The 24205-nt window shown below is 63.6% G+C and overlaps 1 protein-coding gene across 3 annotated transcripts in view; it reads right to left on the reverse strand.

The window, feature by feature from the left end:
• Positions 1 to 690: 690 nt before the first annotated feature.
• SLC7A5 (solute carrier family 7 member 5) overlaps positions 691 to 24205 on the reverse strand; it is a 33466-nt gene continuing 9951 nt past the window's right edge. The window contains exons 2-10 of one of the 3 annotated variants that reach the window (XM_067720058.1): positions 19591 to 19716; positions 9708 to 9813; positions 9205 to 9249; positions 8691 to 8814; positions 8134 to 8237; positions 7626 to 7722; positions 6538 to 6795; positions 4885 to 5062; positions 691 to 3810 (exon numbers count right to left, since the gene is read on the reverse strand). In XM_067720058.1, the coding sequence (XP_067576159.1) occupies positions 3755 to 3810; positions 4885 to 5062; positions 6538 to 6795; positions 7626 to 7722; positions 8134 to 8237; positions 8691 to 8814; positions 9205 to 9249; positions 9708 to 9813; positions 19591 to 19716 (1094 nt within the window). In that variant the 3' untranslated portion in view covers positions 691 to 3754. The remainder of the gene's footprint in view (positions 3811 to 4884; positions 5063 to 6537; positions 6796 to 7625; positions 7723 to 8133; positions 8238 to 8690; positions 8815 to 9204; positions 9250 to 9707; positions 9814 to 19590; positions 19717 to 24205) is intronic. The other 2 variants (XM_067720059.1, XM_067720060.1) reach the window with 2 other exon arrangements.

The raw sequence follows: 24205 nt of genomic DNA on the forward strand, positions 1-24205 counted from the left end.
CTGGGATTTCGTTCAGCTGGTCTCCCTGGAGTAATAGGTTTTCTCCAGCAAAAAGCGAAGCTACGTGGTGCTCAGGGACCCTGGGCACCCACCCCGCTGGGGGCAGCACCAGGACCTGGCCCGTGGCTGGTACTCCCTTGCCCCAAGCCCAGGGGCTGGAGTGGAAGCCTCCCCAGGGGCACCCAAGGCCCCTGGTCCCGGCAGCCGGGGCTCGCGCAGCAGCCGCCGTGGACGAGCCTCCTGCCCTCGCTGAGGTTCAGGCGGCCTCCCCCGTCCCGCCACGCACGGCCCCGCGAGGAGTGGAGTTTGCCGGCATCGAGCGAGGGCTGGCAGGGCCCCGAGGCTGTGATGACTACCCTCAGGGCTGCTGTGGAAGCCTGTCCCTTCCCTCCGACCCGGCGCTGGTCCCGGCCTGGCCGTCGCCCCAAGGCCAGGCCTGTGCTCCTCGGCCCCAACTTCAAGGTCCCTCCTGAGAGCTGGACCCAAACTCCCCCCTCTCATCCCCTCGCCTCCTCCCTGGCCCCGAGCACCCACCTGTGGCCTCGAGGAGGCTGTTGGCAAATGAATGAATGAATGAACGAACCGGGCAGGGAGGCGTATGATCAACCCCACCCCCACCCCAGGGAGGCACCTCCAGGAACCTCCCTACAGCCAGAACCTGGCGCTGAATACAAGACAGAAAACCATCAGCAGTGCTTATAATTCTTCTTTAGAAACAAACAACCCCCCACAAACCACAGAACTGCCCATCCCGAACCAGCCAAGCATGTAACAGGGTAGCGGTTGGCAGGAGAGAGAGGCGTGAAGTCACACACGTCACCGCGCGACATCGTGGTGGGCGGCTGGCGTGGCTGGGACCCGTGGAGCAGCTGGGCTGTGCACCACTCCCGTGGTGAATAAACACGGTGCCAACAGCATCCCTCACACTAGTGAGACGTGAGGACGAAACAAAGCAGAACGGCTGCACGCTTGTTACGCCAAAACATGGCTTAAAAAAAAAAAGTAACCCACAAAGGTGAACGCTCAGGACACTTGTCAGTAGTGTGGTCGGGAGTGGAGTCTCTGCCCCAGAACAGACACGCCTGCCTTCTAAGGGGCGGGCGGGGGCCCTGGGCTGCACGGGACCCCACAGCCCCAAGAATCACAGCCTGGGCCCACCACCTGCCTTCCCACATGCTGTGGAGAGCCACGCTTCAGAACGACCTCTGACCTTTCAGTGCACAAAGGGGCCCCGTCACTCCTGCAGGGCTGGCGCCACCCCACTTCCCCAAGATGCACGTGGTGGGAAGGCCACTGCAGTCTGGACAGGGACACCTGGCTCCCTGCACTCTGCCAGGTCACGTCCAGAGCCAGTGGTCTGACCACGATGCGTCCTAAGTGTCGCCCCGACACCCTGGAGGCAAAGAGGCCAAAATCTGCTCAGCGGTTGCTGGACCCCCGCGGAAAGGCAGTGGGCAGTGCACCCCAGGCAGCACCCTGCCCGCCCCCTGTGCGAGGGGCTGCGGTGGGAAAGGCAGTGGGCCGTGCACCCCAGGCAGCACCCTGCCCGCCAGCTGTGCGAGGGGCTGCGGTGGCTACGATGGCCAGTCTCCTCCTGAAGGGGCACAATCCCACCAGGCAGGTGGTACAGCAGCTGCGGGCCCCATTTACAGGTGAGAAAACTGAGGCCCCAATACAGAAAGTCTAAAACCAGGTCTCTGACCTCCTGGATGACATTCTGCCTTCAGACGCTGAGCTGAGCCCCTAGATGTGTGGCTTACAGCCCCGGGACAACTGAGTTGGTGAGGAGACCTCCGTGGACGTCAGTCCTCCTCACACGTCAGGAGCTACAGGCGGGCAGGGGTCTCCTGACCAGCACGAAGAGGGAGGGGTGGACACGTGGCCACCTCTGTTTCAGCCTCAATGCCCAGCCTGGCCCCCCGCAACAAGCTGCTTGTCAGGTCTCTCTGGGCCCATCGGACCATGCGGGGCCCCGGAGCCCAGGTGGGTGGCAGTGGATGGACTGGCCACTCGGAGCTCACATGGCCCCTGGGAAATGGCTACAGCTGAGCAGTGAGGCTCGATGCCCAAGGGCTAGTCTCATCCTTCCCCTGGTGGGAAGGTCAGGGGTCAGAGACCAAGGCAGAGCCGCCAGCGCCTAAGAGGGGCCGGGAGGGAGCCGATCTGACCTTTGGTGACGCTGCTCCCCAAGCTGACTCTGTGGACAGTGACAGCACAGGAAAGCCAGCCGGTGGCCAGGCCAGAGGAGCTTCTGGGCCTCGGCTGCCTCCCCTGGGGAAAATGCTATGGGAACCACAAACACGAAAGCCTGCGAGCACAGGCTCTCCGGAGGGGAGGGCGGGTGTACCATGCTGGTCTCAGCGGGAGCCAGACCCCGAGTCAGGTGGCCTTCAGAGCAGGTGCAGAGTGCCGAGGCCTGGACTCGAGCTCCCCGAGTCTGGGACAGGTGACGGGGGCGGGGACAGCAGCGCCTTGGCCAGGAGCTGAGAGCCAGCCCCCGATAGCTGGCAGGGCTGCCATCCAGCCCTCGAGGCCCGGGAGAGCTGCCTTGCGGGAACACAGAGGAGAAGCCCACGAGGGATCACGGCGTCTGCTTCCAGATTTCAAGTGTGAAGCTTTCAAAGGACTAGAGCTTGGCTCCAAAACCTATGCAGACCTGACCTGCAACAGCACTGCCCACTCGCCCAGCATAGGAGCTGCTGGAAGCTTCTGGCCTTTGCTCAGGCTGGTGTCCAGGGAGAGACTGTACAGTCAGGAGCCCAAAGGTGTCCTGAGTGACCGGGTCTAGCCCCCAAACTGGCCCCGATCTGCACGTCCCGGTGGGAGGTCCGGGGTCTCCCAGCTGCCCCTGACTTCCGCTCGGATGCCCCTGCCCGCGGCAGGCACCAGGGCACCACTGTCAATCAGCCCAAGGCCTTTCCTTCTACAAGCCTTTCATTCAGATGTTCTTTCTTTTCTGGGGTGGGGAAGGGAGCTAGCGCAGGTCTTTAAGGCAACGAGACACGAGCACGTGGGTTAGTTTCACGCAAGTCACTACATCTACGGTAACAGAGAAACGGCAAAGCCCAAGCGCGTGTGTCCAGGCCACCGTCCAGAGGGTGAGGCCGAGCCCGGAACACTGCCGGGGGTTCTCAGAACCTCTCCGTTCTCGAGACGTGCCGGAACCTGGCGACAGGATCTGGTCCCTCTGAGGCACATCGTGCTACGGGTGGCATTAGGGGAGAAAAGACGCCCCCCCCCCCTCCGCCAACACACGTTTCTTTAAAAAATAATCATCTTGGTGGCGTCGACGCGACCTAAGATTAAGTTAAAACAAAAATAATAAAGGGACTTCCCTGGCAGTCCAGTGGTTAAGACTCGGTGCTCCCAATGGAGGGGGCACAGGTTCGATCCCTGCTCGGGGAACTAAGATCCTACGCGCCGCACGGCGCGGCCAAAAAAAATAAAACAGAGTTAAAAAAAAGTACAAATACACAAAGGTGAGAAGGGAGAAGGCCTGATTCGGCAGGAAGCCCCGCGGCCTCCTCGGTCCAACATTCCCGCCTGCACGCTCGAGAGGTATCCACAGACATCCGTCTTCTGGGACTAAATTCGTACCAGGGTTCACAGTGGCCCGGCCGCCACCCCGGGGGAGGGACGGTGGGAGCCCCCAGCTGAGCTGCCTGGATGATGGAACCGGAGTCGCTTTCTAAGGGGTGGGTGGTTTAAAACAATCTCTGCGTTTTCCTTCCGGCAGCTTCTCAGATCTTGTCGCTTACGTCTCCTGGGGAACCACATGCATGAGCTTCTGGCAAAGGACCGTCGTGGAAACTGCCAGGAGAAGAGCGGAGTTACTTGGGGATCCTCTGGTCCCGGGCCTGGGGGGTCAGGGCAGCGAGGGATGTGGGCTCACCCCGCCCCGTCCGGATGCGTCCTGAGGTTGTAGGAGAAGCCAGAAAGCCAGACATTTATGTGGAGCCTCCCAATTTGCGTGTGTGTGCGCGCACGTGCGCACCTCGGGCCTGCAGGCCTCCTGAGGGTTACGTTACTCAGGGAGGTGAGGCCAAGGATCCCGGCAACAGGCGGGTGCCGGCTCCACCCCCATCCCGGTTCAGACCCCAGGGCCGTCGAGAGACGTAACTAGATGGTGGCCCCCCTGCTGGAGGCCTGTGACACCACACCTGGGCCACCGCCTGGCAGACCTCCAGGACCGGCAGCCAGCACGCCCACCGCGGTCCTCAGAGGGGCTGGAACAGGCGGGTGTGCTGGCGCCCAGGTGAACCCGTCACCCACAGAGCCTCCACGAGCATCACTCGGGGGAGATCTCAGAACGGAGGGGCCCTGCTCTAGGCCCTTGGTGTGTTCCGACAGCTCTTCAACAGGGACTGCAGTCCGGGCTGGAGGCAAAGCCCCAGCAACATGATGGGCAGCGTCCTGGGCCCCGGGCAGGCGCCCATGAGAATTCTGGGACGGCTACCCTGGGGGTTTTGAAGCCCATGCAGGAGCCGGTCACACTGACAGTGGTCTCGGCACAGGGTCCTGAACCAGGCTTGTAAATGAGCCCTGTGGCCACAGTGCAGGCCCTGTTTCCCCGCCTCAGCCGGCTGGGCCTAAGCTGGCGGCAGATGGGGATTTCGCCACTTGGCAAGAGCGGCCTGGTTCTCTGGAATCCCTTGTTCTGAGATTAGCTGGTGCGCAGCTGAGCGCCTTACCCTGAAACACGTAGGCCAGGTCGCCACCCGACACGCCCAGCTCGGTCTGCTCGGCCAGGGCCTCACGCGTCCCGACCCCGACCCCCCGCGGACCCCCGGCCGTGGGCACTGCCTGCCGCGTCGCTCCCGGCCAGGCGGGCGGGGCAGACCCCAGGGCGGGTGGAGGAGGCGCGGCCGGGGGGGAGGTACTCACAGATGCTCTGCAGCAGCCACTTGGGCTTGTTTTTCCACCAGACCCCGAGGAAGTAGATGGGCAGGCCGCTGAGGATGATGGCGAAGCCGATGCCGCACTCCACGGGCGTCTTCCAGAAGGAGACGGCGATCAGGAACAAGCAGGCCAGGATGAAGGACGCCGGGAGAGCCAGGTGGACCTGCGGAGGGGACGCAGCTGACACGGGGAGCGGGGCCTCCCCCCCTGTCCTGGCCAGCCCTGGGAGCACGGCGCCCTCCCTGTGCCCCCGCCACAGCCGGCCTCGCCCTTGGGCCCCCCCAGCCCCTCCCATGGACCCCCCCCGGACAGCCCTGCGCCCAGCTGATCCTTCCGGATCCAAAAGGGCCCGGCCTCCCGGGCTGCCACACTCGCCGCGCAGCATCTCTAGGGTTTACTAGGGCCTGAGGTTCCCCTGGGTCGTGCTGGCCTCTTGAGAACCTTGTTCTCCGTGTACCCACCTCAGCACCCAGCACTGGGCAGTAATTACCCAAAGCCCAGCTGGTGCTGGCGGGTGAGCTGGACCAACCAGGCTTCCCAGGTGGGGGAAGGTGGGCCCCCCTGGTTCCCACATCGCAGGGCGGGCCCCCGGCCCCGCCCCTCACCACTGTCCCGTGGTGTTGGGGCAATGCCTCTGGGGAGGCCGTGGCCACCTGCTAATAGGCAAGGGGCGCCCACCTTCTCAGAGAGTCCTTGCGGATGGACTGGACCACAGGCTGCGTGGCTGCCTGGCAGACAGCCCCGCCCACACAGGGCCCGGAAGAGGAGCCACAGAGGCACCCACAGCACGGCCAGGGCCCCAGGGACACTTGTCCCCTGTCTGCACCCACCGTGCCTCCTGCCAGGCGGCCTGTCCACACCCGGAACCCGCCCTCTGTCTACACCTTGGCAAGAGACCCTGGGGTGAGCGAGGGTCCCATCAGGTCGGCCCTCATGCCTGCTCCACCCCCAGCTCCACAAGGACAGGCCTGCTCCCCACAAGCAGGGAGCAAGGTGGTCCAGGGCACTGAGGTCGCTGGGTCCCCTGGCGGAACCTGTCCAAGACAGGAAGTCTGGTCCTGGCTGGCATCGCAGGACTGCTCGGTGGGCGAGGGGCCCTTGGACAGGCGCCAGCTGCTGGCCACACGCCACCAGGACCGGATGAAGGGCAGGAGCTGCCGGTCGGCAGCCGCCACGCCACGGGCTCTGCCCTCTCACTCCGCCATGACTGTCGGGGGCATAGCTGACGTGCTCACCAGGCCTCCCCAGCAGGGGTGTGACCCCCTTTTTGGAGAAACAAGGTCGCCCTTGGGCAGCTGTGCCCAGTACTGAGTTTATGAGGACACAGAGAGCCGACCTCAGGCTGGGGGCACGGTGGGCAGCCTGGTCCCGAAAAGCCCCCATTCACTCAGGGGCAAAGTCAGAGGACGCGCCCCTCCCCAGACAAGGTGGGGCCCGTCCCCTCCGCCCACGTGCAGTCTGCTCACGGCCACCCCGGCCGCCCGGGGCCGCAAGCTGCTTACTCCTGCTCCTCTCCTTTCGCTAGAAGATAAGCTCTAGGAGGATTAGGTGCTGGGGGTGGGGGGTGACTATCATGTCCTTTGACGAACCCCAGCACCTAGAATCAAACAGTCATCAGGAGAACTCAAGGCTTCTCACCAGGGCCCTTGGAGAAGGGTGCCCTGAGCTCCGGTGTGCAGAGGGGACGGAGGCCCGCAGAGCGACGCTGGCTGCCCGGGCACACGTGGGGACCGCGTGGACGCTCACCTTGATGGGCCGCTCCAGATCTGGCTTCTGGTAGCGGAGCCAGATCATCCCGATGATGGCCAGGGCCACACAGAGCCAGTTGAAGAAGCTGAAGAAGTTGATGACGGAGAAAATGTCTTTGGAGAAGGCGTACAGCAGGGTCATGACGCACTGCAAGCACGGGGACGGGCCGTGAGCCGCTGCCGCCGCCAGGACACACCTGGCGGGCGGGCTGACCGCACGCACCCACTCCCGTCTTAAAGGAAGATGTGGTCTGTGGGACACGCAGGCCCTCACGGCCAAGGAAAGCGCTGACGGGGAAGGGGCCGAGGCGCCTGGATTTCAAGCGCTGGCGGGGAAGGGGCCGAGGCGCCTGGATTTCAAGCGCTGGCGGGGAAGGGGCCGAGGCGCCTGGATTTCAAGCGCTGACGGGGAAGGGGCCGAGGCGCCTGGATTTCAAGCGCTGGCGGGGAAGGGGCCGAGGCGCCTGGATTTCAAGCGCTGACGGGGAAGGGGCCGAGGCGCCTGGATTTCAAGCGCTGACGGGGAAGGGGCCGAGGCGCCTGGATTTCAAGCGCTGACGGGGAAGGGGCCGAGGCGCCTGGATTTCAAGGAGGGGTCACAGGCCACGCGCTGCCCCGCGGGGGGGGGTTTGGCTTCACACGCCTCCAGGTTGTTTCTGCTTCTTGTTTCTCTCTCTCTCTTTTTTAATAACCACCATGTATTAATTTTGGAACGAGAAACAAAAAACCATCCAGCGCCCTGTGGAGTTCAGGGGAGCGTGTGGCGAAGAGCCTGACGTGGAGACACACCTCGCGCTACAGCCCGTCTCACCTGCACCTTGGCCTCCGGCCCGCAGCCCGGTGACACTAGGCGGAGCCGGGACGGCGTGGCCGCTCCCCGGACTCCCTCTGCAGAGCCCCCAACAATCCCCGAGGGACACGCCCACCCTCCACCTCGCCCCGCCAGTGACCCCCGCCCCATGGAGGGTGGGGACTCACCGTGAACACGAGCGAGGGCACGGGCGTCAGCAGCTGCGGGTGGATCATGGAGAGGACGGAGGGCAGGTGGCCCTCCCTGGCTCCCACGAAGAACAGCCTGAGGACAGAGGGGAAGGCGGTCGGCCTCGGCCGAGGGACCCAGGCAGGTGGGGAGCGGAGGGGGCCTGTGCTGAGGACCGGGCTCCCTGCCGTGGGCCTTGGTGTCCCCCACGGAGCCAGCTGGCAAGGGGCCCTGTCACCTCCAGCCCCCCACAGGGTTCACGTGAACCCACGAGAGAGCCTGGACGGACACAGCAGTTGTGTCACCTCTGAGCAGGAACGTGCGTTATTTCTGTGTCACTTGAATGTTTTGACAGCTATGTTATTACTCAAAGTAACAAAAACTAGAGCTCTCCGAGAGCACGCGAGAAAGCCACGCGTAGCAGCTCCCCACGCGCAGCCCCGCCCGCTCCACCGCTCTGCCGCCAGAGCCTGAGTGACCGAGGGCGGCGGCCCTGGCGGGGCTCACCTGGAAGACGTGAAGAGGGACCCGTTGACGGAGCCAAAGCAGGACAGACCCACGAAGACGGGGATGATCCAGGACATGACGCCCAGGTGGTAGTTCCCAAAGTCCTAGACGGACGCTGAGCGTGAGCCCTGCCCCGCGACGCCCCGACTGCCCCACCTGGCCGTCCGCAGGTGCCTCACCGCCCCCCACCCCCGGGCTGGCCCACACACAATCCCCTCCCCGGGGGCTCAGTATTCATTCGGAAGGTGGGACAGGCCTCTGAGGTGGGGCTGGAGGTCCGTAATGGACTCAGCCCCTCGGCTCTAAGAGCGACCATCACTGGAACCACCACAGACGTGCCAACTTAAAGCTGTGCAGGGTGGTCTGGGCACCAGCGCTGCTGAAGCTCCCTGGGGTCCCCACGTACAGCCAGCGCCCTGCACCCACTGGCAGGCTTGGTAAAGCACCAGCTCAACCCCTCTGAGTAGGAGCACACTTTGCAGACGAGGGGCCCGGCCTGCTTCTCATCGTGGGCTCGGAGGGCCGCGGCCGGCTCTTAGCGGCAGGTGGCATCTTACCACGGCCACAGCCTCCGACGTGAGCATCTGCTCAGGGGACAGCGTGGTGAAGTAGGCCAGGTTCGTCAGCACGTACACCAGGGTGACGATGGGGAGGGAGATGATGATGGCCAGGGGCAGGTTTCTGCAAGGACCGGGCGAGCACATCACCAAAATGAAGCCCACGACAGGGCCGGGCCTGTCCCTCGCTGCAGGGGAAGCGGCACGTGACCAGCAAGTGGCTGGAAGGTGGCGCTTGGGGCAGGGCAGCTGTGCAAACCTGGGCCAGCGACTCAACCCTGCCGGCCTCCACGCCCCCATGTGTGAAATGGGCTTCCTGCCCATTCTGAGGACGAACCTTCTTCTAGATCACACGGCCCCCATGATCCTGACCCCAGGGGCCCTCCCGGAAGGCCATGCACTGCTTTTGTCGGGGGCTGGGCTGAGCCCAAGGATGGGCTCTTGGACAGAACCAGGCTTCTTCCTTCTCTCAGGTGAAAATGATAAAAACACGCGTCTCTGTTCGCATACATACCTGTAGGGATTAATCATCTCCTCTGTGACAAAATTCAAGTAATTCCTAGAATTTAGAGAGCAGACTTTTATTACACGTTCCTCCCTCAGTCATCGGGAAGAAAGAATGCAGGTTCCACGGGGAGTCCGACCTGGCTGCCCTGGGCCGGTGGAGAGGGGACGCCCACACCCCCAGGACGCTCCCTCCCTCCTGGTGAGCAGCTGGGGCCATGCGGGCGCCTCCTGAGATGGCGATGCTCCTGCCCCTCCCCAGCGCCATCCCCCCTGGGAAGCAGCACCGTCCCTGAGGTGTCAGCAGAGGTTTATCTCGGGGCCCCGTTCTCGGGGGCAGGACACAAGCCGAGAACAGCACTGCTATGAGGGCCCCTCTGTGCTTCCTCAGGAAGCATGGGGTTTCCTGCCCCCGCCCCGTAGAACTGCCCGTGGATGGCCGAGAGGTGTGGATTTCTGGACACTCTGGGGTCTGGCATGTGTGCCCCAGGGCCTGGATGTTCCAGAACCTACCATCCCCCGTAGGCAAAGAGGCCGCTGTACAGCGCCAGCACGATGTTCCCCACGTCCACCTTGGTGCCTTCAAACGAGGACTTGGGGTCCAGATTGGACATGTTACCTGGCAGGGGCCAAACAGACAGATAGGGATTCTGGGTTAGAAATCGTGGCACGGAGGCCAAGCCACAAGTTCCGAAATGTTCCTGGATCAAAATACAGCAATAGACAAAAATGCAACAGATTAAATGCACCTGTGAGCCCCCAGACTCCCAGGGGCCGGGGCAGGCAGGCAGGGTGAGCACGGTTCTGCTAGGTCTGAGGCCCCTGTCCCCGCCCACTCGAGATGGGGAGGGCAGCTCTGCAGACCCCCGGCCGGGCGGACACCCAGCGCCCATCTGTGCCTGTGGGACAGGATGCCTGGGACGGGCGGGCACCGGGGTGGGTCTGCCTTGCCTGGGCTGCAGGGCGCTGGGCGCCTCAGAGGACGCTCCCTGCAGATCTCAAGATGCGGCCCAGTCAGGGCACCTGGGCTGCGTCTCCACTCTCCCCCTCAGTGTTGGGAGCCCAGAGCTGCTAAGCGTAAGCCAGGCTTCTCGTCTGGGCACACGAGCTCCCGAAGACGACCTGGACCCGCCCTGGGACGTGGCTGTACCCGAGGGGCTGCAGCTGGTGAGGGACGGTGGGCTCAGCTCTGTTCCCTAACCCAGATGGACGTACTGGGCTCTTGGACACAGGGGGTCGGCTTCTCTGCTGACCATTTCCACCCTGAATGGCCCCAGGCGTCCTGGGCTTGTGGCCGTATCGCTCCAACCTCTGCCCCGCCTTCACCGGCACCTCTGCTGTGGCTCCTCTGGTGACCCGAAAGGACACCTGTCATTGGACTTAGGGCCCCCCTCACCCAGGACGATCTCAGCTCCATCCTTTCCTTAATTACACCTATAGAGACCCTTTTCCTGAATGAGGCCACATCCACCGATTCCGTTGGACATGTTTTGGGGGCCACCACTCAACCCAGTATGGTAGACGTGAAACGTGGGGGCCTTAGAAGGGTCCCTGGCTACTAGGACAGCGTCTGGCCCTTTCTGAGGCTGTTACACCATCTGTGAAATGGCCCCATAACACCCAGGCCCAGAAAGACTCGCTCCATAAGGAGGGACCAGCCTGCCAGCCAGGTGCCGACAGACACGGGCAGGGGCTCGGCCAGACTCCATGGGGTTTTCGTTCCTGGCTCCCCGGCTCTGGGTGCGGCCGTGACACAGGCCCCATGGCTCTGGATATGAGGGTCTGTGCCCCGTGCTGCTGAGAAGCACATGGTCCAGGACCCGAGGGACCAGGCTGAGACGTGACCCTGGGGCTGCTACATGGGTCACTGCCACCCGTGGCTGGAGGATCTGCAGGTCCCTCGGGGGACGGGGGGACGGGGGGATGGAGGACGCCATGCCTTCCACGAGGGCGATGGCCTTGGTCACCCCAGGAACACAACACGGTGACGGTATGAGGAGGTTGAAAAGCGGACCCGTGGCAGGGAGGCTCCCATAAAACGCCGTCATCCTACCCAGTCAAAGCCTGCACTTCAAGGCAGCACTCATTTCCTCTGGCAAACGCCGCTGGGGGAGGGGAGGGACCCCAACTTCCCTTCTGGGTCCAGATGCCCTGGATGCCTGGACTCTGCCCTGCAGGTGTGCTTAGGCGTGAGCTGGGAGAAGGACTCAGGACGCAGGAGGTCCCTTCCGCTCCCCAGATGAGGCCGCGGTCTCGTGACGAGGAAAGGCTCCAGGGAGCCTGGCAGCTCACCCAGCCCGCCACCCACACGTGACCTGTGTTGCAGGCCTGGGTCCTGAGACCGCCTGGTCACAGGGGGGTCAGCAGGCTGGTGGGCGGGGGCAGTGCACAGAGCCGGCTCAGGACAGGGCACCCCAGCACGGCACCCAGGGCCTGGCTGCTCCCCATGGCATGTTCTGGAATGTGCCTTCCTTTACATCTGTGAGGAGGGGGAGGGGCATCTGTCCCACAAGTTGGGGAAGCTGAGGCTCAGGCCACCTGCCCACGGACCTGCGTCTGGCTTCCTGAGCAGACAGCCGCTCCCAGACGCTGCAGCTGCTCCCGTGACCCCAGGTCTCCGGAAGACCCTGCACCCCTACAGGGTGCTGCTGCTGCCGCTCAGGGTCTCGCAACTACTTCTGGAACATTGAAGGCCTTTCACAGCAAGGGCTCCTTACAAGTAAGGCACTTGAGATTTTCTCCTCAATCTGCACCATTTCCCCATCAGGACATACTTCAATCTCCTGCTTGTGCTTCAAGGGGAACTGCTTTTCGCACATGCTGGAAGATAGATCTTGGTGCAGCCATTAAAACTGGCTCCCAGGACTTCCCTGGTGGTGCAGTGGTTAAGAATCCGCCTGCCAGTGCAGGGGACACGGGTTCGAGCCCTGGTTCGGGAAGATCCCAGAAGCCGCGGAGCAACTAAGCCCGTGCACCACAACTACTGAGGCCTGCACGCCTAGAGCCCATGCTCCACAACAAGAGAAGCCACCGCGATGAGAAACCTGTGCACCTCAACAAAGAGTAGCCCCCCGCTTGCCACAGCTAAAAGAAAGCCCGCGTGCAACAACTAGGACCCAATGCAGCCAAAGATGAATAAATAAATAAATTTATTAAAAAAACCCTGGCTCCCACCTCGAGCACGATCTGAATTAGTGACACTGTACACACGTGTGTGCATGTGCACGCACCACGGATACACGCACGTGCACGTGTGGGCTAGAGACACGGCTATGCAGGAGGACGGCCTGTGCTCTTGCTGAGAATAAATTCAAGGCTTGAAATACAGGCTGGGGTTACAGAACCACCGTTTTCAGCCCCGAGGCCTGGGAAGCCTCTGTTTTCATCAAGGGGCGCTGCGCTAACGGCTTGGAGTCCTGACGTAAACGCGTCATCGCCCTGAGACGGTGGATGGAATTCCTGCTGCAGAACGGTTATTTCCTGGATTTAGAGCGACTTTGCAGCCTCTGAAACCCCAAGAAAATACTAGCTGCTCTGGCCCAAACGCAGACTGAAGACTCTCACGGGCTCCACTGGGGGCCTCGGTAGGACAGGTGTGGCCGGGCCGTCCTGCTGGGAGCTCTCTTGGTTATCCGGGGCCTCATTCCCTGTCTACAAAGCACCCGAATGCCCTGGAGGAAAGTGGGCATCCAGGTGCACAGAGGCCAGCACACCCCCTGCTTCTCTCCTGGCACGGTGGTGCAGGGGGCAGGGGGTTGAGGGGGAGCTCCGCCAGGAATGTGGCTGCTTTGGGCTCCCATCTGCCACTGCAAGTCCCTCTGTGCTGCCCCCTCCCTGTCACCTCCCTCCTGCCGACAGCCAGCGCCCGATTGGGTGCACACGTGGGCCCCCTCGGCAGAACTCCTGGGTCTGTCCAGCCTCCGTCTGAGCTGGAGGGCCGCCTGGATCAGACCCGCAGCCGGGCTGGGCACCCGACCAAACACTGGCCGAGCTCTGCCCTCCTCTCCACGGGCGCCTTGGAATGGGCGCCGGGCCTGCTGGCTCTGCAAGGCACTTGGCCCCGGGACCCCCAGGACAGGCACGGCTCGGGGGCGCCCGCCCGGGGACAGTGGCTCCGCCTGCCCGTGCCGCCCGGGCATCCTGTTGGGGCTGGAGCCCTCACAGCAGGGGGGCTTGCAGAGGTCTGGAGAGCTGGGGGGCGTGCGCAGCACCTGCCTGGTAGTCTCCAGAGCAGTAGAAGAAGCAAGGGAGGCAGCCACACCCCACGGAATGATGTGTGTCCGCAGCCACTCGGTGCCTGGCGGCCACCGCAGGGGACACACAAGAAAACCCCCTGGGAGGGCAGATCAGGGCAGATCCCAGACCCCGCACGGTGGTCTCAGCCACCCACCGGCCCCAGCAACCAGGGGACACGGTGATGGGAGACACTTGGGATTGTCACGGCTGGGGGCGTCATCCAGTGGGTGGAGCCTGGGTGACGCGAATACCCGGCAGACGAGACGGCCAACACAGCAGACAGTGCCGGGCGGGAATCCCGCTACAGACGGTGCTGGCAGGTGCACGGCTCATGTGCTCGGCCGTCCCCCGCCCCGGACCCCAAACCGGGATGCCACCCTTGTTAAAAACACAGAGGTCCACATGCCAGCCAGACACGGGATGGATGACCTCGTTAACACCCTACCCCCGCCCATGACCGCCGAGCTCCCCACTCCAGCTCTGTCCTCATGGGGCCCACAGAAGGCAGGCAGGCAGAAAAGTCATCACGATGGACAGATGGGGGAGCGCAGGCCCTCCCGCAGGGGTTGGGGGTGTGGGTCCCCTGGGCCACCCCGTCTCTGGGGCTTCCCGGCAGGCCTCAAAGCCGCCTCTAACTTGCTCACCCAGAAGGTGATGCCACCTGGGGTGGGTCCCGCCCCCAGGCTCACCCGCGGTGCGGGCAGGCCCCGAGGCCGCTTCATAGGGTCTGCCCATCTCGGAGGGCCGCGGGAAGGTGGAAGCTAGCGCAGAGCCGCATCCTGGCTTCCCTGGCAGCCTCGGGAACCAGGGTGGCTGGGGTGCGGGTGTTCACAAGGCCCCGGGAGCCGATTTCAGGGAAAGCAGCCCAGCCCCCTGCGTCATGCAGGCAGAGCCATGGCAACCCTCGACCCGGGGGCGCAGGGCACCCCACTCTCAGGAGCTGTGCGCGTGGGGACGGGACCAGGAGCCCCGGGGGGTGTGCCAGCCCCTCTGAATCAGAGGACAAGGGCTCCTCATGGTGTCTGCGTCCCCCCAAGGTCCTGCCGGGCTTACGTCACACTCACCAAGGCTTGGCCTGGGCCCGGGCATGGGAACCCACAGTCTCTCAATGCCCAGCCTGGAGATGGCAGCTGGGGGCAAGCTGGAAAAATGCCAGAGCCTCAGGGTGACCAGGTCGCGCCCTGCCCAGTGCTCTCCCTCCTGCCTCTGCCCACGGGCACTCCTCCTAGGACGCTGACGCTGACTGTGAGAACGTCATTCCCCGAACCAGGGTGGGCGGGTGTCCACTGTGCAGGAACCTTCCACCTGGTCCCTCCTGAACCCTCTGGGGTTCCACATAATGGTTGTGTATGTGGTGGAGCGCACTGCACAGGGTACCCCCAAAGTTCATGTCCCCCTGGAACCTCAGAAGGTGACCTGCTCGAAAAGGATCTTTGCAGATGTAATCAACGCAAGGATCTCAAGGTTGAGACCGCGGACGAGGGTGGGCCCTAATTCCCCGAGAGCGTCCTTATAAGACACAGAAACACGGGGGCCACGTGAGGACAGAGGCAGAGTGATGCAGCCACGAGCCCGGGAACCACTGGAGCTGCAAGAGGCAAGGACGCTCCTCCCTCCAGGTTCCAGAGGGAGCGCGGCCTGGTTTTGGACTGCCAGCCCCAAGACTGTGAGGGGGTAACTGCTGTCGTTTTAAGGCCCTGGTCTGTGTCCTGTGCTGCGGCTGCCCCACAACACTCCCTGTTTCCACTGTGCCTTCACAGGCATGGTCAGGACATGCCACAGCCGTGGCCTTGGATCCCGCCTCACCATCACGGGCCAAGCGAGCAGGTGCTTGGCCGTGGGACTGAGCCCCATCTGAGAGTCAGCTCTGTAGGACCCCTGCCCTTAGCGGGTCTCCTGCTCCACCCAGAGACCAGGCACCCTTGGGAGGCTGCATCCCACAGCTGGCTTGCTGCGGGTCCCTCTTTCCCATCTCCACACCCCGGGCTGAGCGCACAGTGTCTGCTGCCTATTCTCCGCTCTGCCTCGGGGGTGGTGGTGACGGTGCCCATTCACCGTGGCCAGCGTCTGCCTCCGGTGTCATCCGTCTTTTAAACTCCTGGAGGAGCTGCCCCGGGGCCTCAAGATCAGCTTCAAGCCTCAAAGGACCCTCTCTGCACTGCACAGGCTGCAGAGACCCCTGGGCACAAAGTGTGCCCAGCACAGGGCTGTGTGGCTGCCGCCCCCGTCCTGCTGCGGCCCCGAGCAGCTGACCACCCAGGGCACGGGTGAGCAAGGTCGGCAGGGAGAGAGCCAACTTCCAGGCCTTTGGTCTCATCCCCGAGGGCAGCACAAGCAAAGCATGTGACTTCCCACCTGTGATGACTCTGGACTCGGAATCTGCCCAGAGCCACGCAGGCCGACGGAAAGGTCTCAACTAAAAACAATCAGAGCACCCGGAGGGCTGCCCTGGCGGCGCAGCGGTGGACAGTCCGCCTGCCGATGCAGGGCACGTGGGTTCCCCGGTCCGGGAAGATCCCACATGCCGCGGAGCGGCTGGGCCCGTGAGCCATGGCCGCTGAGCCTGTGCGTCCGGAGCCTGTGCTCTGCAACGGGACAGGCCGCAACAGTGAGAGGCCCGTGTACTGCGAAAAAAAAAAAACAAAAAAGAAAAAGAGCACCCAGAGGAAAGAGACACCCGCATCCAAGCCCTCCCGCGGTGGCCGAGGGGTGCCCATGTCTGCCGTGCGACCTGCTGCTCTGGGCACTGGGTGAGGAGCAGACTGGCCCGCCCTCCCCCTTGGCCCCGCCCCTGTCTCCTGGGGCACAGGTGACCGTGGGGAGAACTGAACCCCAGCCAAGGCCTGGGGCCGCTGTGGCCACTTCACACATGAGGACACCAAGGCTCTAGCAAGCGAAGGGCCCTGCTGAGACCCAGACCCTCCCAGGACGAGGGTCTCCTCCCTGCCCCCCAGTGCTCTGGCCACCTGGCTGGGCTGCCCAGGGCCTTCCCCACCAGCTCCGGACACCACACCCTGGGACAGGACGCAGGGCGGACCGTGCCTCGAGGGAGCTCTCGTCCCCGCACACAGTGCCCATCGTCACAGGCCTGGTGGGGTCGTGACTGGACCCCGACCCTGCTACAAGACGGGCAGGGTTGCGCCACCACTGCTCTGTGCCCTGGGGGCCCACTAACCTAAGAACTAAAACACACACTGTCAAGTGACTCCCAGCCTCGTCCCAGCCCTGGGGGCACGCTGGCCTTCACAGCTCCACCGGGGCCTCCCCACTGCCAGGATCCCCTTCGGCCCAGGTGGACTCCTGCCACGCCTGCCCTAGGTCACTCCATGGCAGTGCCCAGACACACATGATCAGCACAGGGGCCAGGAGCCTCCACGCCCAGGTCTCCCGGACACGGGGGCCTACGTCTCAGCGCCAGGTGACCTCACAGGAACTGCCATGGAGGCCAGGGCCCGGGGCCGGGCCTGTCGGTTCCCCCTCCCGTGAGCTCCCCCAGGGGGCACCCTTAACCTGCAGGGTGACACCAGCTGCTCCAATTGCTCCAGGAGACGCCGGGGGCCCGCCCACCGGAGGACACAGCCGAGCAAAACCACAACGGTCCCATTGTGTGTCCTCCAGGAGGGGCCGGGGCTCAAGGGACGAGCCTTCCCCACTCCCGCCCTCCAGCCTCGGAATGGCCTGGCCTCGGGCCGTGGGCCTGCTGGGTGTTGCAGGTAAAGGGCCAACAGAAGTCACAGCGGGCACGGGGCGCCCCGCTGCCCACCGCCGCCACGACAGAAGTCACAGCGGGCACGGGGCGCCCCGCTGCCCACCGCCGCCACGACAGAAGTCACAGCGGGCACGGGGCGCCCCGCTGCCCACCGCCGCCACGACAGAAGTCACAGCGGGCACGGGGCGCCCCTCTGCCCACCGCCGCCACGACAGAAGTCACAGCGGGCACGGGGCGCCCCGCTGCCCACCGCCGCCACGACAGAAGTCACAGCGGGCACGGGGCGCCCCGCTGCCCACCGCCGCCACTCAGCCCCGGCCCTCGCGGCTCCCCCCCCACGCGCCGGGCCTGCTTCTCTCTGTGGCCGCCCCTGGCCAAGCCTCCGCCACCCACACTTCATGGCCACTGGGCTCTGAAACGCCGGCCTGATTTCAGTGCCCCTGCTGAGAAGGCGGGGGGGGGATCCAGAGCCCTCGCGTGGTGCCAGGCCCCGCACGCGTGCCTCCCCCGGCCTCCGCGCCACCTGAGCCCCTCCCGGGCCCTGCAGAGCCAGCCCCGGTCACACCAACTCTGAGCCTTCATCCAGCCGTCCCTCTGGCCCTCAGAAGGGCCTTCCTGATCGGGGCCGAGCCCTGCCTGCCCGTCTGCGAGTCTCCTGCGCACATGTCTGATGTCCGCACACCAGACACAGCGCGAGCCCTGGACGGCAGGGCCGAGTCCTCAACTGGGTCTCAGCACAGAGCCACACCCGGGGCCTCAGAAAGTTCTGGTGAAGGAGGACAGGAAGGCGGGCAGGACTGCCCACGAGTCTCACTGGCAACGAGGACGAGGCCTGGAACAGAGGCCTGGAACCTGGACCTGCCGGGCTCCACGCCCCAGCCCCTTCTGCAGCCCCCAGGCCCCTCTGGGCACCAGGCAGGCCAGGCGGGGCCAGGCACTGGTAAAGGGCAGAGACGGCGCGTGGGCAGGTCTGCGAGATGGGGGTCATGTCCTCCAGATGCACCGTGGCTCGCGGCCAATCTGGGCACCATTGCGCTGAGCCCCTGCCCGAGGGGTCCTGGCCCTTCCGCCAACATTCAGCATGGGATCCTTGGGGCAGCCGCCCAAGGGGTAAGTCAGGCGACCCTCGTGGGGAAAGGGTTGTTTTCACAAAGTGTCCTCTGCAAGGGAGGGCAGCCATCTGGGAGGGAAACCAGCGGACAGGAATTGTGCAGACACTGCACTGCCTCCCAGGTTCAGAAACGAATGGCTTCGGGGGGGGACGTTTCCGATGGCAGTAGGATTATAAACACGTTATGTATTCAAGCTGAACAAAGGCGCTTTGCTCTCCCTGCTGAAATTTGTTTTTACAAGACTCCGGCCCCCCTACATTCTTCATCAGCCTGTATCTAATCACACCAGCCAAGCAAAACCTGCACCAGCAAGTCCTCTTCCAATGACATTGACGTGCTCCCCAGCTAGACCGTCTGGTGGGCGTAGGATGGATTTTTCCTCCTACCCACTGGTTTCCACCCATAAGCTCTCAGTGGCAGGGAGTCCCTCAGCTCCCTTAGTGCTCCCGTCAGCACTCCTGGTACCTGGAACCCAGCCCGGCCGGGGTCCTCCAGACAAAGTCTTGTCTTTAGGAAGATGCTGGCACCTGAGCTCCCAGGAAGCCAGGGGACACAGAGGCTGGTCTCCCCGCTCCCCGACACACGGGGCCACGGGGGTGGGGGTGGTGCTGCTCTGTGTCGTCACGGTGACCACAGATCTGTGGCAGCCACGCACAAGGCTAGCGTGGGCCTGCCATCCAGCCATCCTGGAGAAGCCAGTACCTCCGTTCACCAAGAGACACCCTCGAGAATGTTCCCGACAGCATCCCTCTCAGTAGCCAGAAACGGGGAGACTCCACCTGCCCACAGCATAAACTTTGCGGCACATTCACGAGAACGCGGCCCAGCGGGAAGACACACTGCCACCAAACGCCACTGCATCGGCGCCCATCATGGAGGGGTCGGCATGGCGGGCAGCCATCCACAGGGCACGGGGACCCTGCTGGGGGCTGGGGGCACGTTCCCATGTGGAAGATCCAGCGGCACCGGCAACAGCACCTCTTGGCCGTGCTGCTAATGCAGGAGGTGCGTCGCCAAGCTCTCCCCACGAACCACCGCCCACCCCGGTCACCACCAGGCCCACCCTGTGTGGGCAGGACAGCAGCCTCTGCATGGCAGACCTGTTTCTCCTGCTGCTCTGGGACGGACGACCCGCCAGGTGACGTGCAGCCCGCCTAACTCAGTGTCAGTGCTTCTCCCGGGACCGCGTGACGCGCCGACTCCAGTGACACCCGTTAGCTAAGGCGGTGGATTTGGGGCCGGGCGCTCAGAGACGGGGACCCCTCCCCCTCCCCCCACACGCCCCCAGGCTCAGCAGGGCCTCCCGGGACAGCTGGGAGAGCCCAGGGGCTGCACTCACCCTTCCCGATCTGGATGAAGCCGAGTAGGATGATCAAGGCCAGCGCCAGGAGTTTGGCCGCGGCGAAGGCGTCCTGGACGCGGGTGGCGGCCTTCACGCTGTAACAGTTGACGGCCGTGAGCAGTACTGTGGAGACAGGGGCAGCGAGTGAGTCCCGCGGAAACACGGGCAGAGGGGCCGGCGGGGAGAACCCCAGCCCTGAGGTCACAGGCTGAGAGACAGCTGTGAGCCCAGGTGCCCCCCAGGCTGCCAAAAAGGCCTTTTTGTCCTAATGAATGAATTTCAACACGTCACCGCCACCTGAGTCCCTCCTGCAGGAGCCCTCGAGGAGAGCGCTGGGCTCAGAGCAGGCTGAACGCCCACACTGCCATCTCGGGGTGGGGGGGTGCTCAGTCACCTTTCTGCTCCCACCTGACACTTCAGCACAAGTGTCAGGCTCTCCCACAGGCACCCAAACTTCTCAAGGTGGGAACCCTCTCTTCAGAGGGTCCTCGTAGGATCCCACAGGGGCACAAGGGGTGCGGCATCAGCCTGACAAGTCCGGGGGGGGGGGCGGTCCACGGGGGCTGAAGGAGATGCACAGCCCAGGCTCCCAGTGGTGAGAATAGCAAACAAGCACGAACTCTGCGGCTGGTGTCACAGCAGATACTAAAGACCCAAACTCCATGCCAGTCACCACCAGGGGGACGGAGAGGAGACATGGGGGGCGGGCAGCTAAGCCAGGCTCCCCCAATGCGCCGACACACGCAGGCCCCGCCTAGGACCCCAGGGAGACCCTCCAAGTCCTGAGCAGAGGTGGAGGCAGCGCTCAGTGTTCAGGGACCTCGCCAGCAGCCCCTCTGCAAACTCACCACAAAGCAAAATGAGATTAAAACAAAGGCAACAAACCAACACTCAACACCCGGGCCTTCCTACTCGGTGGTTCCTACCTCTCGGCCGAGTCTCACGTGGAAACACGCACTCCGTGAGGCCAGCGCTCCAGTGCCCACGCCACTGCTGACGCCAGCTACCCAGGGAGATGGCCGGGGCGCAAATGGGGCCTTTTATTCTCGGCAGGCTGGCGGTCGAACATTAACCAGCACAGCCTGGACCCAAGGGAAGGGCGTCTGTCCACCATGCCCCGCACACACCGGCTTTTCCCAAGGGCTGCGCTGGGTGAGAAAGTCTGGACCGGGCTTCTGCTCCAGACAGAACCAACCCCGGGCTGGCAGATGCCACGTGGCTTCCTCCCCCAGCTAAATCAATTATGTGTACTTTTACGATGTGAGGGAAAGGCCACAACGAAATAAATCCACGCTGTTTAACTAGATGAGACCTGACAGTTCAGGTGTGAGGAAAACAGGACATGGCCCCCTGAGCTCTGGTTAGGGCCGGGGGCCCGCACTGCACCCCGCCCACGCTTAGCTCTTCCAGAAATTAACTGATACCCAAATACCGCCCCCGCCCCATCACTTTCTCTCTGCTGCCCTAGGCCTGGCCGACGCGGCGGCTGACCACGACTGTTTGCTAAGCCCTCAGGAAGCTCAGGCTGAAAACTTTCAAAACCAGTTGCTTCTGGCTGCTACCCCTAAACTGAAACCCTCGGATGTTCCCAGACCAGATACGAAGGCAAAGAGCCACCTGGAGGGGCCCGCACTCGTGGGGACCCGGGCCGAGGCGGCACCTGTCAGAGGCTCGCGGCAACATGAGCTGCCTCAGGGTAGTGGCACTTACACGAGGCTGTGAGAATGGGGGGACAGGGTATCCCTGGCACAGCACTGAAGCCACCTCCGGCAGCAGGAGCTGAGCCCAGGCTCAGATGAGGGGCCGACGTGTGCAAGGGACAAACAGGACCAGTGGCCTCCGCCGTGTGGCTCTGGGGTGGACACACTCTCAGTTCGGGGCCTCGGGACCAATGCAGAGACAGCTGTCCCGTATTAAGTACATCAGCACTGCCATTCCCAGCACAGAAGAGGAAACAGAGGCTCAGAGAGGACCCCTGTACACGGTGCTAGGGGCAGACCCAGATCTCTGAGGCCCGTCTGATCTCCCACCGCCAGGTCGGGGGCAGGGGCGGGGGAGGAGGTTGAACAGCAGAATTACCTTCTCCTGGGCATCCAGGCTGGTGCGACCTGCCACGTGGCTGGGACCCAGGGTGAGGGGCCCTTGGAGGGCAGCCCAGGTTCCTTCCCATCACTGGCCCCAGGGAGCCTGGGCACAGGAAGGCGGGGAGGGGGCTTTTCCAGGACAGTCGCACATTATGGGGAATGTGACAGCCCTGAGGCCTTCCCTTCCGGATGCGCCAACAGGCTGACAGATTGCATCACACTCCTCCATTCATGCCAGGCAGGAAGTGGGGAGAGCCGTGGCCAAGCCACACGGGGAGGTGGCTCTTCCCGCCGCCAGCCCTGCCCAGCTGCCCTCGCTGTTACCGCTGCACCACTCACCTGGTTTGACTCACCCCATTTGGGATGTGCACCCCAAGGGGAGCAGGGGCACCTCTCCCCACCTCACAGATAAGGACCTGGAGGATCCAGGAAGGGGGTGTGGCTGGCCCAGAGCCCCAGCCCCAGGGCCATCCCCCTGCAGTGGTCACTGGGGGCGGGACGGACCGAGGCCCAGGGCCCCTCCTCTACCGAACCAAGGCCCTCCCCTTCAGGAACACAGGGTGCCACCCTGCCTGTGCAGAGCGGAGCCCACCCGGCAGGTGTCCGAGCCCCTGTGGACAGAGGGTATTGTTCCTTGAGCTCAGCTCCGTGTCAGAGAGTGGACAGGCAAGGCCGGGCTGGCCGTCTGCAGTAGGGAGGGGAATGGGCTGGATCCCAGAACAAAGTGGACTTTGTAATATTCATTTCCTTTATAGAAAGAAGAACTGAGACATATGATGAAACTTTAATGTCCACTGACTTCAGCTGATGAGTAAACAAACGCTTTATTATCCTTCCTAGTGTCCTTTCTAAAAAACTCTGAAATGAAACAGAATCTAAAGTAAATCAGGGGATTCACTGGGACCCGTGTCTCTCAGCCTTAAGGAAAGCAGTGCTGGGAGGCTCTGGGAGGCTGGATTTGCCTCTCGGCTACACTGGTTTTAGGCCCCGTCACCTGGACAAGGTGCCTGACTCTTCAGAGCCTCAGCTTCCACACCCGCAGGACGGAGAGGGATGACAGGGACAAGAGAGGCTCCGGGTGTCACACAGGGTCTGCTGCTGCCACTACCACTACTCCCGGCAGTACCCCCATCTGCGCTGCGTGGCAGGGGGAGGACAGTCTACCCCACCGCGCCCGCAGGCGGGCTGCTGGGTGAGGCCAGCACACTGGCGGGAGGGCACCCCGGCTGGCAGCCGGCCCCCTCGGGGTTCCCCGTGCCAGCACCCCCAGATAAGCACCCCGCAACAGCTGGGGCCGGGGAGATAGAGCCCAGCGGCCTCCGGAGAGGAGCGGCAGTGGGCTGCGTGCAGAAGGCGGGAGCAGGCGGGGCCTGGCGGCTGGTGCCACAGGCCAAGCGGGAAGCCCGCCCTTCAGGGCTGTGCCTGTCCTGCCCTCATCCCGCCGTGACACAGTCACCTAGCTGGCCTGCAGGGGCACCCCAGCTCAACCTCGCAAATGAGCCGGGGACCCCGGGGCTGTGCTGGACGGCCCACCACCCTCTGCAAAGTCACCGTTCCTCTGCCAACGGACCCACGAACTCGCACTCACACCCTGGTCCACCGCCCCCCACCCCAGGGGCTCCACCCGTACCCCATCCTCGTGCCCGAGACAGCAGGAAGTGCTGCCCAGTGGGGGAGGGAGAACCCCTTGGCTGGCCTCCTGGGCTGCTCTCACCCCATGGCCCTGGGGACAGCTGGTCACACTTAGAGCCGGGCCATGAGCGCCAACTCCAGCTGCGGCCTGGCGGACCAGGTGGCTTGAGTTCAGAGTCCTGTCTGCAGACCGCAAGGGCCACACGTGCCCAGGGGGCCACCCGGGCCGAGGACAGGGGCTGCCCCACGGGCTCGGGGATGCACGGCAGCTCCCCCATCTGTTATTTCTCAGGACCCCCCTTGGGTAGCGCCTCCGGGACCCTCCCAGACCCTGAGCACAGGGTGGCCGGTGGGGAGCTGCCACTGCTCCGCCCACCAGCGTACAAATGGGACGGGTGCCACCAGTCTCTGGGAGGGCGCTTATCTGAGCAGTTCCCAAAGGCTCCTGCCCAGCCTCGCCTGACGTGACCTCTCACCCCGGCCTGACCGGTTATCTCACTCTCCAGGCCCCAGGGTCCACCTCCTGATGATAACTCTTCACACATAGGCTGCTGTCAGCTGTCAGCCACTGAGGGCCAGCCTCCCAGCCCCCTGGTACACGCTGCGCAGCCGACTGGCTGTCTCACTCGCAAGGGAGAGCTTGAAAGGCAAGGGGACCTGTTTTCATTTTAAAACACCAGAACAAAACAAAACAAAATACAAAAAACACACCCAAATCTTAGTTCCCCGAACCCGCACCCCCTGCAGTGGAAGCGCGGAGTCTTAACCACTGGACCACCAGGGAAGTCCCTCTGCTCAATATTCTGTAACAACCTAAATGAGAAAAGAATTTGAAAAAGAATAGATATGTGTGTATGTATAACTGAGTCACTTTGCTGTACACCTGAAACTAACAC

Source organism: Pseudorca crassidens, chromosome 20 (assembly GCF_039906515.1).
Source record: "Pseudorca crassidens isolate mPseCra1 chromosome 20, mPseCra1.hap1, whole genome shotgun sequence".
Classification (NCBI taxonomy): Eukaryota; Metazoa; Chordata; class Mammalia; order Artiodactyla; family Delphinidae; genus Pseudorca; species Pseudorca crassidens.